Here is a 13,642-nt window from a genome sequence, read left to right as displayed (position 1 = left end):
ATAATGCTGGAGTTGCTCTTAGTGGAACAAAGAGACACCAAAATATCCATCAATGGTGGACATATTTTGGAAAATCTAGTTTTTGGTGAATTTTTTCAGTCTATTTTAGGAGTCACTTCACATATCAATAGAGCTAGAAATGAGAAATAGGTCCAGGAAATCAGCTAAAATGCCTTTTTAGAAAGATACACCAATCTGGTAGGTGACTAGAAAATTTCAACTTCATACTGTATCTACTTTCCGGTCACCGCGCAAATCAAATCAGGTCACAAAATCCATATTTCTGTTCAGGAGAAGACAATGTTTAACATCACTTTTCAAATGAAAAATTACTCAGGAAAACTATGGCAACAATTTTGAATATGTTTTCTGATTGAAAATAGAACCTTTTGCACAGTTTCTTGGACCATTATATTATTTCTTGGACCTTTACAATAATGGTTTATTTATCCTTATTATCCTAAAAGTACTTAACATATAAGTTAGCAATTTACATCCAAAACACCTGGAGCCACAAATTTCATATGTTAAACTATGCATTTGATGAGAGCAAACATTTAACATCTAGTCAGTGAGAGAGAATTAATAGTGTTGGGAGTCTTGGGCATTTGTTCAGGAGAGGACATTTGAGCAATTCCAGCGTTATGGACGTGACACTTGAATTCAAAATGGCAACAAATGACCCAGTGCATGTTTTATTGTCTCCCAGTATTTAAACAGGTGTTGCATATTTTAAGGCTGTACCATACTGGAGAAGTGATAGAACAAGAACAATTCCCATAGTACATCTAGGGCATGCCAGAAAATGCCAATAAAAGATGCGTTATGGATGTGACAGAAAAAGTATCACTTTTCTTGGGTGACTGTACATTTTTATCAAACTCTGTGAAACTGTAAACCTAATGTTGAAATGGAGATATCCATTTGATAGAGGGGTCCAAGGTGAATATTAAAAAATCTTTGTTTAAAATATTTTGTATTTCATGCAGAGTTTCGGAAGGAAAAGTCAGCGTTATGGATGTGACGAAATTCCGTTATGGATGTGACGCGTCTGAAATAGACATGGCATATGTTTAGAAAATCAGCAATTTAACCACCATAACCCTTTGAAAAACTCTCTAAATATCAGCTAAAACTATCAAAGTTCTTAAATAATATTTAGGATGGCTATTGTTTTGCTGTTTTGTGGATTTTAGCATACATTTCTGTGGCTTGTGGCAATAATATAGAATTGTACATGATCAAAGTTGATTTTAGCTTGGGTTTTACATTATAAGAAAGAAAGACTGACATATTAAGGCGAAGGGAACAATTCTTGTGACAAATTGGTTCAACTTATTCACATCTGTAAAATACAGGCCTAGGTGATATCTCTGGGAGTAGTTTTGATGTATTACATGTTGCTTTATTTTTGCATGGTGAGGTTGACATTTACATGGAATTGCCCATTTTTCTTTAACGCTTAATTTTCTCAGAAAATTAACCAATATTGTAACCTGGGCACATTTACATCCAAATTATTAATTAATTAAATTATTAATTAATCTCAGAAGTTCCTCATCTGTCTATTCTCTCTTTCCTACACATCAGTAGAAAAACCTGTCAAGAAGGCCTAATGCTACAAAAACTTCACTTTTTATCAAATAAGTTGTTTGAGTTGTTTGGTGCATGAAGTGCATTGTGTAACGCAGTACAAAATATGCCCATTATGATATTAAATATCCTGTTCTGGAGAGGACATCCCCTTTAACAACATTTTTATGTAAATGTATCTCAACCATGCATTTGAATGCGATAGTTTCTCATTGGTTTTATATTGTTGGGCCCTAATTAATCCAGTAAGAATATTTCTCCATAAAACTGAGGTAAGTTTTACAGATGATCCTAAGTTCTGGAGAGGACAGATTTTTAACGCAGATTCTACATCAGGATTTCGAACAGCTGAAAAACTCACTACCTGCTTAATAACAGTTCAAATTGAAAATGAGGTGAAAACAGTGATGAAAAACAATTTCTTAAACGTTATTCTAGACTGATAATGCACAACACATTATCAGTTACTCATGTTGTTCAGGAAAGGACAATCGCTTTATTTGTTTTAACATGGAATGCCATGATTCAGTTAAATCACCATAGCGGCCAAACGAATTTACTGATTTTCATGAAATTTGGAATGGACGTTTCTTGACTCACCCCCTATATAAGGAAGCAGCGTGCTCAGCCATGCATGGGACAGAAATGATTTAATACTCAATGCAATATTTTAAAATTTAATTTGGGACTGCAGATTCTGTCAAAAACATGTTAAAAATGGCTAATATTTCCACAATAATGATAGGATGGAAGAACCACTGACTGTGTAGCTTCTTTCCGACCCTCAGACAAAAACAGTGAACAAAAGTGATACATTATGTCACATTTAGTTTACTTTTATGACCCTAGAAGCTAAACTTGAAAAAGGCAACCTTTGGTGTGAAAGTGCCCCAGTGTAGTTTTGGTGGTGTGGGGGGCCCCCAAATCAAATTCTGCTTAGGGCCCCTTAAAGGCTTGGGCCGGCCCTGCTGTACAGATACGGTATGGTAAGGTTATTATACAGTTGGCCCGCGTGTATGTCTGAAGTTGCTTACAATGGTACAAGGCAGGTGCTCAGGGACTTGGCACATATGCTCAGGCACATGAAAAATTAGAGGGAACATTGCTGCCAACCTGTACGCATCTTGCGTAGCCGTTACGAATTTTTACCTCATTGTACGACTGTACGTTTTCACATTAAAAAGTACGCATATCGTCCGAACTCGCATTTCAGTCAAGTTCTCGCTGAAGTTGATACCGCTGATCTGTGAGAAAACTCAAAGCCAGAATGGAACGCTTTGCCCAATCCCCCCACCCCTCTTCCAGAGCGTGTGGCTCTGCCCTCTTCAGCCCCTCCCCTTCTTCCTTCGCGTCTCTGACTTGAGTGCAGCGGTGCAGCCAGGTGGCTAGAGCGAGTCGGGGATTGAAACGTCGTTTTTATATTTGTAACAGAAACGGTTGTGTTTCACGTGTACTCGAGCTTCCTAGCCGTTATTTTGTGCATTTAGAACACCAACAGTACAGGCTAGTTCTTCATTTAACTTGGAAGCAGTCACTCGAGGTTGCATATTCGATGCGGTAACCAACGAAACCTGATTACAATTCCTCTCGCGCTCTCATTGAATCATTATGATAAGTACCACTTTATTGATGTGCTCAACAAAATGTAGCGTGTTGTATATCTTAAGGGCAGTCGGTAACTTCTGTCAATGGTAGCCTAGAATGTTTGTAGATGATGTGAAGTCGAAAATTGGTCATCCCTCTTATGAAAAAACCTGCGTGGTCCTGCAGTATCAGATGCTTTTTTTATACAGTATTACTGCAGTAAATGCAATATTTCGAATGCAAATGCAATAGTTTGCACATGAAAAAGGCATACTACAAAATACTGCAGTGTACGGTATAATGCAATATTTTACTGTATAATGCAATATACTTCCAACATGTTAAAAAATGCAAAAGTCTAAACCTATTGTATGGGAAATTTGTGCATACCATGTTTTGTGTTGAAAGTGCCTTTTTTACATACTGTATTAATTTAATGTGTTGTTATTTATTTTGAAAGAGTGGCTCTGGTTTCATTTCATTTCATTTGCACGTGTATTTAATGTTTGTTGTGCTTTTCAAAACGGAAGGAAGTTCCCAAGAGCCATCAATAACAGTTTCCCAAAGTCTATCGATAGGAATGTTTTACAAAACTGGACTATGTTCCCAAGGTCAATCAATAAAACTGGATTGAAAGTGTGTTTTTGGTCTGCTGGTTGTGGTCTGTGGGGGTTGGGGTGAGGTTGACGCGGGGGGGTACTCATGAAATTGTAAAATTGTACTCATAAAATTTTTTCAAGGTTGGCAGGTATGCATTCGAGGCGCCTTCCGACCAGACTTCGGGTGGTATTCAGGCAGCAATCGAGCCGCACTCGTACGGCATTCGAAGTGCATTCTTAATATTCTTACTGCATTCTAACAGCATTCTAGGTATTCCTGCTGTGTTCCAACTACATCTGAACTGCATTCGAAAGCTAATACACCCGGAATGTGCAAGAATCATTCGAGGCGGGTTCGAAGCGCATTCTAAGGCCCTGTCCACACGGCAACGGATTCAGGTGACTCCGATACAATTGCTTATCGTTTAGGCCTGGCGTCCACACGGCACCGGCGTTTTGGGTGCCCAGAACGCAATCTTTTTGAGAACGGGTTCCAGAGTGGAAAGATCTGGCAACGTTGCCGTTGTGAAGTCGTCTGGATGAGTAGAACGGATTTGTTTACGATGACGTCACAACCACATGACTGTGAATGCTTCACGCCGGGTAGAAGTGTAACGAACTCGATGCGAGTTGTCAACAAATCCTATAACTTGGTTCATGAAACGCGCTTACAAAATATTTTCACTGTGAATATTTATTGTGTAATGGTGCAAAGTGAGAGAGAGAGAGAGAGAATAGCCCTTAGGGCAGAGTCAATCCCACCAGCAAAAATAGGGAAAAAAAGGAGCGATCTCACCTCTTCAGATGTTGGTTTAAGTCCTACAATACATTCCTCAAAAAGGGTGTAGAAGAGCAAATTAATCCATCAACGTGTAGCATTCAATTTATTCCGGACCATTAAAGACGCCGCCTTCCGCGTAGAATCATACGTCATCCTCGCCGCCATATTGGATAGGTCAAAGCGGAGAATAAAGATTAGCTGCGTTTAACTGTACCAACAGGTTTGCCGTCCAAACGAGATCACATGGGATTACCTTTCACAGGTGAGACTGGAAAAATACTTTTCATTGTATTTGGTCATTATAACGTAATTTTACGAACAGATTTTCCTGACTTTGTGGCTAATATGAAGTCTCGCGCATAATAGTTTATGCGCATGCGTCCTTACTTCTTCTATTGTTCTGGTGTCTCCGAAGGGACCGTCTTACAGCGCCCCTAGAGGTGTGGCATGTGTATTGCATCGTTTTCAGCAAGCGTTGCGTTGCCATATGGACCTGATATTTTACTGATCGTTGCCCATTTGGACGCGATATATTTTTAAATAACATCTCGTTGCCGTTGTCGTGTGGATGTAGCCTAAGTATTCGAACGGCATTCTTACAAAGCTGTAAGAATGTTGGTCAGTTTGAAATTCCCACCCAAATATGGCACGAATTTTGAAAAATGTTTCATTCCGGCTGGTTCTGCTTGATTCCTGCTAATTCCGAATAAGTGTGACGGGGCCTTAAAGGTGGTCCAATGAAATATTAGAGTGCGTGACTTTTTTTTTTTTGTAAGGCAGTGTAAAAACAGAAAGGATGATGTCATTGTTTAATTAATAAAAATTACAAGATGGTAAGTTGCTGTAAGTTTCATTATGGGGAAGCCTAATGGTTAGAAAAGCATCTTTGGGACCAAAAGGTCGTCATTTTGATTCCCTGGACCAGCAGGAATGGCTGAAGTGCCCTTGAGCAAGACACCTAATCCCCCAACTGCTCCCCAGGCTGTTGCGGGTGTTTTGTACGTCGCTCTGGATAAGAGCGTCTGCTAAACGTCTGTAATGTGATGCTGTGATTATAAGAGGAATAAATGCTTTGGGAAAATATTTCACTTTTAGAATAACAAACTATACAATAACAGTGACTATTTTGTTCGGTACTACTGTAATATTATCTAAATTAGATTGCTAGCTAGGTTAGCATGAAGGTTCTTTAGCTTTAAAAAATTTGCAGTATCATGTCATTCTGTGATAATTTATACATCTAAACCAAGCTTATTCGTAAAGCCTCGGTCACAACCGGCCGTACGTGCTCCTACGGCCGGTTTACGTGCAAAAAATGCACGGAGGGCGCGCGTGTGACGTGCTGATTTTCGAGCCGTAGACTGGCCGCAGAGGTTCTTTGTCATGTCAAACAAACTCTACGGGCGCTTACGTTTTTTTCAGGTTGCAAGACCAACTTGCGGCCAACGTGCGTCTTTCTCCACGAACAAAAAAAACGCAACGATTTGGGAAACGCCAAAAATCGCACGGCCAAAAAATCGTACGTCTGGTTGTGACCTAGGCTTAATACATCACAAATCAGTTTATTACAGATGTCCTGCTTTTCTTTTTTCCTGTATTTTGGATGGTGACCGTGCTCTCCGTTCTTTCTGTTTGTTACAGGAATGTCTGGAGAAGTGTGGTGAGAGTCTGCAGGAGATCGTGAACTACCACATGGTACGTCTCGCTCGTTTCCTCCGTACACGTCACTGTTAGGACAAAGAGACTGGACCTCCGAGACTGACCTCATCATATCACTGCGTCCCGACTTTACAGTCCATTACTGAGAACGAGGTTCACTGCCGTCAACTTCTGCACAGCAATAACAAATACACATTACTTAGCGCTGAAAAGGCGAAAAGAACAATTTTGTAACATAAATAATGTAAATAATAACATTTACCCATTTTACAGATTAACGTACGAAATTTTAATCGGCTGCTTCCAGCGAGTTTGGAATTCAATTAATTTTTAAAGAAGAAAATGTAAACAGATAACACACGCAATATCTCAGAAATGCATACAGGTGAGATAATTTATCGCGATATTATATTAATATCACAAATAGTTTTTAAAAAATGTACAGTATATTACTGTATGGCTGTTTTATAGTAGACTTTTTTTTACAATAAAAAGTTACAATCTTCTGAATGAAAACATCTGATTAGATGTTAAGGTTTTGTTTGGAATTTTTGTTTTCAAGCTAAAAATTCAAATAAATTAATAGATTTACAGATCTAAAACATCAAATTTTTTCTGCTCTTAATCTGTTATTTTAGTAGGTATGAAATTAAATTACGAGTATTTTTTTATTTTGTTTATAACCCGATATGTATCGTGATTATATTCTCTCCACGTTCACTGGATATGAGTAATCGCATGCTCTGATTGGCTACTCTGCTACTAGGCTATCAGCTCATATACCGTGAGTAGAGAAAATCAAAATGGCGGCGCGCATCAACTTTATCAAGTATTTAAAAGAAACAGAAATAGCAAAGAGATTATAGTCCCCCCCCAGTATCTCCTGTTCCACACTCCAGCCCAGTCAGTGGCGCTAATGCACCTTTACATTGGTTTGCCAATCGCCAAAAAAAAACCTAAAGAAGAAGAAAATGGCGGCGCGTGTTACTGAACCAACCGAGGATGAAATAAAAACTCTACTTGAAAACAAAACCCCCAAAAAAGCAACAAAATATGGAATAAAGTATTTGATGGTAAGAACGTATCTTTTTTATTTTTCAAGAATTATTATTATTATTATTATTATGATCACATTTTTCACAAATTGCTCCTGTCATTTTGCTGGTTTGTTTACAGTGGTGCTTGAAAGTTTGCGAACCCTTTAGAATTTTCTATATTTCTGCATAAATATGACCGAAAACATCATCAGATTTTCACACAAGTCCTAAAAGTAGATAAAGAGAACCCAGTTAAACAAATGAGACAAAAATATTATACTTGGTCATTTATTTATTGAGGAAACTGATCCTATATTACATATCTGTGAGTGGCAAAAGTATGTGAACCTCTAGGATTAGCAGTTAATTTGAAGGTGAAATTAGAGTCAGGTGTTTTCAATCAATGGGATGACAGTCAGGTGTGAGTGGGCACCCTGTTTTATTTAAAGAACAGGGATCTATCAAAGTCTGATCTTCACAACACATGTTTGTGGAAGTGCATCATGGCACGAACAAAAGAGATTTCTGAGGAGCTCAGAAAAAGTGTTGTTGATGCTCATCAGGCTGGAAAAGGTTACAAAACCATCTCTAAAGAGTTTGGACTCCACCAATCCACAGTCAGACAGATTGTGTACAAATGGAGGACATTCAAGACCATTGTTACCCTCCCCAGGAGTGGTCGACCAACAAAGATCACTCCAAGAGCAAGGCGTGCAATAGTCGTCGAGGTCACAAAGGACCCCAGGGTAACTTCTAAGCAACTGAAGGCCTCTCTCACATTGGCTAATGTTCATGAGTCCACCATCAGGAGAACACTAAACAACAATGGCGTGCATGGCAGGGTTGCAAGGAGAAAGCCGCTGCTCTCCAAAAATAACATTGCTGCTCATCTCCAGTTTGCTAAAGATCACGTGGACAAGCCAGAAGGCTGTTGGAGAAATGTTTTGTGGACGGATGAGACCAAAATAGAACTTTTTGGTTTAAATGAGAAGCGTTATGTTTGGAGAAAGGAAAACACTGCATTCCAGCATAAGAACCTTATCCCATCTGTGAAACATGGTGGTGGTAGTATCATGGTTTGGGCCTGTTTTGCTGTATCTGGGCCAGGACGGCTTGGCATCGTTGATGGAACAATGAATTCTGAATTATACCAGCGAATTCTAAAGGAAAATGTCAGGACATCTGTCCATGAACTGAATCTCAAGAGAAGGTTGGTCATGTAGCAAGACAACAACCCTAAGCACACAAGTCATTCTACCAAAGAATGTTTAAAGAAGAAGAAAGTTAATGTTCTGGAATGGCCAAGTCAAAGTCCTGACCTTAATCCAATCGAAATTACTAATCCAATCACTAATTCATACATGATAACATATTTTTATTTCATTGTTCATATTTTTTTAAATTTATTTTTAGCTATTTTTGTTTGTCATTATAACTTGTTGTTGATGTTATACATATGTTTTTTTTATTATTCGTTTATTATTTTATGTAGTTATAATATTATTTGTATGTTAATTTTCTATTCTTTATAATTATGAAATTTTAACTATAGGTGGAGGCTTTTAAATAAGCCCATTTGGGTTTTTTGCCTCTCCCTGCACTTTATATTATTGTTTTCTTTATTTTTTATGTAATTTTAATTGTGCAAAAATAAAGAACTGAAACTGAAATGTTGTGGAAGGACCTGAAGCGAGCAGTTCATGTGAGGAAACCCACCAACATCCCAGAGTTGAAGCTGTTCTGTACGGAGGAATGGGCTAAAATTCCTCCAAGCCGGTGTGCAGGACTGATCAACAGTTACCGGAAACGTTTAGTTGCAGTTATTGCTGCACAAGGGGGTCACACTAGATACTGAAAGCAAAGGTTCACATACTTTTGCCACTCACAGATGTGTAATATTGGATCATTTTCCTCAATAAATAAATGACCAAGTATAATATTTTTGTCTCATTTGTTTAACTGGGTTCTCTTTATCTACTTTTAGGACTTGTATGAAAATCTGATGATGTTTTAGGTCATATTTACCGTATGCAGAAACATAGAAAATTCTAAAAGGTTCACAAACTTTCAAGCACCACTGTACATTTTAAGCGGACGTGATTTTGTTGGACGTTTTGTATCAAGTTTTTATTTATCAAATTTGCAAAAAATAGAAATAAAAATGCTCCATTTCTCAAAATCTAGTGAATGTGGAGAGAATAAAACAGTTATTCCACTCAATCTCGTCATACACGGCTGATAGCCGACTCAGTGCTACGCGCCTCATCGGGTGTCAGCTCATGTACAACTCGATTTGGTGGAATAACTTAAATCTACAGGATCATGTATGGTAGAAATCTCTAAATATCATGATATTTTTGTCACATTTTGCAGTATCTTACTGTTATAATGTTTACATTTTAGTTTTTACTGTAATACGGTATACAAAAGATTTTTTCATATTTTCATTCAAATTTCCTGAACTTACCAAACGTAACAGACTTTTGTACTCGTTATTTCGACAACATTGAATAAAACAGGAGAAACAGCTCAATAATTTCATTCATACCATTAATTTTTTTGGTTTGGTTTCCACACGAAACCTTGTCCGCACCAGAGAGGCAATTTTTTGGAAAGATTCTCCAAGAAAATGACGACTTGTCCATCCACTCTATACCATTTATGTTTTACCGTATATTTTAGCTTGGCGTTAACACTGATGTGGTGAAAATCAGTCCCTCAATTCTTCAGGAAAACCTGTTTTCTAGTTGTTTGTCCTGAACGACTAAAACATCCCAGAATGCATTGGGATACTGCTGTAATTCGCTGTAGATTTGTAAACCAGGAAGATCGGGAGGAGCAGTTGCCCCCAGCGTGAGCCTTACACCCAGGCAGGAGATGTTACAATGCTCGGTCTGTAGAAGAACATTCTAGAAAGATCTGGCCTTTTAGCCTCGCATTAAACACTTGAATCGAGTCAATAGCTTTTAGCACTGTGGCTGTTCTATAGACTGCACAGGGGGTCAGCGATCATGTCTGGAAACTCAATGAGGTTAATGGCTGAGGTCAACACTCGCGGAGAAGCACGGCGACCCCTTTTGACCTTGTTTCTGCCACCATTTTACACAATATGGTGAGTGTTGTAGACGGAGACAAAGAAATAGCCGCTAGATAGATGTCCACACATCAACCATCCACTGGCTTGATTGAGGCGGTTAACTGAGGCAGTTAAAAGTGCATATCACAGGTAAATTCAGGAGCGAGATCAATGTAATTCTCCTATTTTATATTAAACTTTGGTCAAATATCTGTCACATTTTGTGCAAATTTTTTACTTTGCGCAATACCAGAAAAATTCAGTTGAAATCGAGCCATTTGAGGCGAATTGGTCCGCCTCTGAAAAAACTTGGCATTTGGATTTCCCGGCAAACGTTGATTTTCGTGACGTCGCGTGCGGGACGCCTCCCTCTGAATCCTACGTCAGCGCTGGTTTGTTTACGAGAAAACGACCTGGTGGTTTTCTGCAAATTTCTTCAACGTTATCGCGTAATTATTAAAATGGTTAACAGATGTATCGCAGGATGGTGTAGCAACACCAATCTTGATGGGATTAGTACTCATCGTTTCCCAAAAGACCGGACAATGAGAGAGAAATGGGAGCGCTTGGTGTACACAGGCTGTGCACTGAAACCGTGCGAGCTCGTGCAGCCTGCTGGCGCTTCCGCAGGTGACGTCACGAATCTGGCTCCAGACTCCCTTGGGATTTTTCCAGATGCGTTTTGTTATTTTATTTTTTTCTGCTGTAGACAGATGGCCTTGTGCAAAATTACCCTTCTGGATGAGTGTGTAAAGGGACATACTTTCATATAAAAAAAAAACACGAAATTGGCCCAGAATATGCACTTTAACATGATGCTTTCCAGAAAGCAATTACATTTTAAACACTTTTGCTCGAGTGTTTTATTATAATTAACACTTAGCAATTATTTGACAAAGGTGAAGTGAATATCGGTGAACAATTGCTAACCGAGACGAAGTCGATAATTGTTTTAGTATAAATACGCAGGTGATTGTTTAAAAAAAAAAAAAGTAGTTTGGGGGCATTGTGGCTCAGGTGGATAAGGCGCCATACCATAAATTCGGGGACCTGGGTTCGATTCTGGCCTGAGGTAATTTCCCAATCCCTCCATGTCTCTCTCTCTCCCACTCATTTCCTGTCTCTACACTGTCCTATCCAATAATAAAGGTGAAAACCCCCCCCCAAAAAATCTTTAAAAAAAAATAGTTTATTTCAAACTTCAACACCGGCATGTAAATGTCATAACGGTACAGTGCAGACTTGTGTGACTTATCTATACCGTCTCATATAAAATACTTTGTTTTGAAATCGATAAAATCCCACCTTACCTTTGAATAGTTTTAGACCAAACTTCGGAGCATCTTTAGTGCTTTTAGGAACAGCGTTTTCTTTCATAATCTGTAATTCTTCCTCACTTACAGTGACAAAGTGATCGGCCGCTATTTTACCGAGTCGCTTGAGGTGATTATCGAAAAATAGTTCGGATTTCTCAATCAGTCAGTGTGCGTGATTTTCTCTAATCACCTGCGTATTTATACTCATAATTATGAGTATAAATCCAGTTTTCAAATTTTTATCCCCTGCTGGCTGAAAGGCCCGAAGGGGGATTATGTCGTAGCGATTTCCGTCCACCTGTCCATCCCGGGAAGGGTACTCACCTTCTGAAATCAACTGCTCTAAGAATTTTTGGAGGAATTTCACAAAACTTGGCAGGATTCTTTATGTCGGTACTATGCGTATTGCAGTTTCGTTCAATTCGGTCACAATTTACCAGAGTTACAGCACTTGATTAATAAAATTATACTTTGACAATTTCATGAAGGTGTGCTTTGCTTCTGAAATCAACTCCTCTCACAATTTTTGGACGATTTTCTCGAAGCTTGGCAAAAGGCCTTGTTATATGACGGTAATACGTATATTGCGATTTAATTTTGTTTGTGAAAATTCTCCCAGAGTTTTGACCCTTGATTAAATAACTTGTGTTTTGACAATTTGACGAGGGTGTACGTTCTTCTGAAATCAACTCCTCTCACAATTTGTGGAGGAATTTCACCAAACTTGGCAGAAGGCTTTGTTATATGACAGTTATACGCAGATTGAAATTTCGTTTAATTTGGGCAAATTTTACCAGAGTTATACCCTTGATTATTAACAAACTTGTACTTTGGCACTTTCATCAAGGTGTGCTTGCTTTCTGAAATCAACTTCCCTTGCAATTTTTATTATCCCCCGCTGGCTGAAAGGCCCGAAGGGGGATTATGTCATGGCGATGTCCGTTTGTCCGTCCCGGGAAGGGTGCTCACCTTCTGAAATCAACTCCAATCACAATTTTGGAGGAATTTCACCAAACTTGACTGGATTTTTTTGTTATATGTCGGTAATACGCATATTGCGATTTCCTTCAATTCAGTCGCATTTTACCAGAGTTATGGCGGCGTTGTCGGCAGGGGATGTTGTTGCTAATCAGCCGATTCATGTTTCCAAGGTTTGCTTTTGTGCTACTAATACTAACAGATCATCCCCATATCAACTGGGGAGAGTGAAGGCTACACCCTACAAGGCACATGAAACCAACCTCTTCATCTTTTCAAACTGCTGCTCATGCAAAGTGCTGTCTGCCTTCTTCTGCATACCTGAGCTCACAGATGCCTATGACTGGCTAGTATCAGTGTGATGGATATTGGGAGAAAGAGTATGCCTGTATCACACCCACCCAAACAGCAGAACAATTTTCCTGTCTTGGCTCCACCCATGGAAGTTTGTGGCAACATCGGGATTCATACCTGCGACGTCCTGACGCTACGCCGAGCGCTCTTCAGTTACGCCACTCAGGAACGCACACATGCCTTTTTAACGATCTGCTTTTTGGTGCGAGCATAGATTTTCCCAGCCTTTTGACTCATTACAGATGGGATGACAGGAAGGAAGGAAATGAAGAGGGCTACAGAATGACGTCAGAAAGGGCGGATGAAAGGGTGAAGGATAAGTCAAACAGACGGTGGAAGGTTCACTCAGGGATTTCTGTCATAAAACATTTCCTGAAAAATATTTGCCCGCAATCTCAGGATTATAAACGAGGATAATGGCAGACTGTTTCCCCCCTCTCTTTCTCCCTCTCCACAGAGGAAAATTCTTTTCGGGATAGGTTACTGTTTTTCCCCTAGTAGCACTCAGGACTGTAATCTCAAAGTGATGCAGCGGCACTTTAGTCATTTGGTCTGTCCAGTTAATGCACCTTACCATCTATACACTCTGTTCAAACAGATCAGCTTCCAAACTTTTCACTAAGCAGAACTGGTTCCTGGCCACGCCCCATAACTCCTCCCCTTAT

The 13,642-nt window shown here is 39.2% G+C and overlaps 1 protein-coding gene across 6 annotated transcripts in view; it reads left to right on the top strand.

Annotated features, from left to right (window-relative positions):
- The window catches only part of acap3a (ArfGAP with coiled-coil, ankyrin repeat and PH domains 3a), a 213,213-nt gene that overhangs the window by 90,088 nt on the left and 109,483 nt on the right, over nt 1-13,642 (top strand). For all 6 annotated transcript variants that reach the window (XM_060937600.1, XM_060937602.1, XM_060937603.1 and 3 more), the window contains exon 4: nt 6,199-6,252. In XM_060937600.1, the coding sequence (XP_060793583.1) occupies nt 6,199-6,252 (54 nt within the window). The remainder of the gene's footprint in view (nt 1-6,198; nt 6,253-13,642) is intronic.

The sequence above is a fragment of the Neoarius graeffei genome, chromosome 13 (assembly GCF_027579695.1).
Source record: "Neoarius graeffei isolate fNeoGra1 chromosome 13, fNeoGra1.pri, whole genome shotgun sequence".
Taxonomy (NCBI): Eukaryota; Metazoa; Chordata; class Actinopteri; order Siluriformes; family Ariidae; genus Neoarius; species Neoarius graeffei.
This window is presented reverse-complemented; position numbering and strand designations above follow the sequence as displayed.